Below are 1912 nucleotides of genomic sequence, written 5' to 3'. Positions count from 1 at the left end.
GGCCATAGCTCCATAGAAGTCAGTGGGTCAGATTAAAGGAGATATTGGCCCAAAGAGAGAGAGAGAGTGCATGAATGGCTCTAGATCGTGGTGCTTCTAGCACTCACCCTAGATGGAGACCCAGGATCCTGTCCCTTTTGCTCCAGTGTCTCTTCTACCCAATGGGGATGTGGCCTGCTGAGTTCAATGGAGCCACACTGATTTAGATCAGCTGAGGCTTTAGCCCAAAGTGTCAGATACCTGAACAGAGAATCTCCCAAACACACGTTATCCACAGTTCTGTGTACTTTTTTTTTAAAATAAGATTGACACTACTTGAGAAATTTGAATTTCCCTAACATTTTCCCTACAGCTGTTTTCACCTCCTTGTTTTTCAGGCTGTAGATGATAGGGTTTAACATGGGAGTCAAGATGCAGTACTCGATGGAGAATATTTCATCCAGCACCACAGAGGAGACCGAGCTGGGCTTTGTGTACTGGAGAAAACCTGTCAGGTAGAATAAGCCAACCACAATCAGGTGGGAGCTGCAGGTGGAGAAGGCTTTACGCCTGCCCTCTGCACAGCGTATTCTCAGGATGGTGGAGATAATGTGAATGTAGGAGATCAGGGTGAGGAGGAAGGCACTTGATGCAAATATCACAACAGAAGTAAGAAGCACCACTTGATTGGTGAGGGTGTCAGTGCAGGACAATTGTAACAGAGGAGGGAGCTCACAGCTGAAATGGCTGATTTGATTGGGCCCACAGAAATGCAACTTGAAGGTAAAAACAGTGTTAAGCAGGGCATGGACTAAACTTATTGCCCATGCACCACTCACCAGCTGAACACAGATCCCTTTGCTCATTCTCTCCATGTAACGCAATGGGTCACAGATGGCAGCGTAGCGGTCATAAGCCATGGCTGAGAGAATGAGAATTTCAGCACCACCTGAGAGGAGGATGAAGAACATCTGAGCAATGCAGCCATTGACAGAAATAGTTTTGTGTGCTGCTAGGAAGTTCCTCAGCATGTTAGGCACCGTGACTGAGGAACAGCAGATATCAACAAAGGATAAATGGAAGAGGAAGAAGTACATAGGAGTGTGAAGGTGAGAATCAGCCCTTATCACCACCATGATCACTATGTTACCAGCCAGAGTGATTAGGTAAATAACTAAAAACACCAAGAAGAGGAAAATCTGCAACTGTGGGTCACTGGAAAGTCCCAGGAGAATAAATTCAGTCAGTGTGGTTTGATTTTTCATTGGCATTTATTCAGGAAAACTGTAACCTGGAAGACAAGAGGAAACAGATTAACATTTATAATAAAAGTAAATTGAAACAGCATATGAAGTTAATCTGATCAATAGCATGAATGTAAAGAGAGCCCTAGTCCAGGCTGTACAATGTGTATTATAAGTATAGTAAATTCAGAGAGAGAGAAACAGAGAAGCGAGATATATTTTGTGTGTTTTAAATAGACAAAACATGTTGGATACACAAAAGGACTTGGGCACTTAACTGCCAATTTAGCTGCCTAAATTGCAGAATCTGGCCCCATTGCTGTTCACAAAAGACCTGTTCAGCTTGAACTAGCAGACAGGCTGATTTGGGGCTCCCTAAGTCTATCCTCTTTAAGCTGATGCAATCTAGCTAAAATATTAGAGAGGAAGCAGAACAGGGTTACTGGATACTTGGTCTACTACATCTGGGATAGGTTTCTAACCACCAGGCTATACAGTCTCTCTCTCTCTCTCTCTCTCTGGCCTTGTGACTTCAGCAGAGCTACAACTGAGGTACACCAGCATGGGAACTGGCAGATTGCCTCTAATGAAACTATGGCCAATTTACAATAGCTGGGCATGTTGCCAAATATATAAAAAGAATTTCCTTCTCTATTACTTTCTGTCACTTGTTCCAGACTATTTTGTTG

The 1912-nt window shown here is 43.5% G+C and overlaps 1 protein-coding gene across 1 annotated transcript; it reads right to left on the bottom strand.

The window, feature by feature from the left end:
* Positions 1-311: 311 nt before the first annotated feature.
* LOC135887780 (olfactory receptor 5G9-like) lies at positions 312-1250 on the bottom strand. The gene has a single exon (XM_065415536.1). It carries the CDS (start codon positions 1248-1250, stop codon positions 312-314), a length of 939 nt encoding a protein of 312 aa, XP_065271608.1.
* Positions 1251-1912: the final 662 nt, after the last annotated feature.

Source organism: Emys orbicularis, chromosome 13 (genome assembly GCF_028017835.1).
Source record: "Emys orbicularis isolate rEmyOrb1 chromosome 13, rEmyOrb1.hap1, whole genome shotgun sequence".
NCBI lineage: Eukaryota > Metazoa > Chordata > Testudines > Emydidae > Emys > Emys orbicularis.
The sequence above is the reverse complement of the archived record's forward strand: the minus strand, read 5'-3'. Positions and strand labels throughout refer to the sequence as shown.

Excerpts from the sequence above, each read along its gene's own strand:
- LOC135887780 (XM_065415536.1), bottom strand. The coding sequence starts at position 1,250 with ATGCCAATGAAAAATCAAACCACACTGACTGAATTTATTCTCCTGGGA.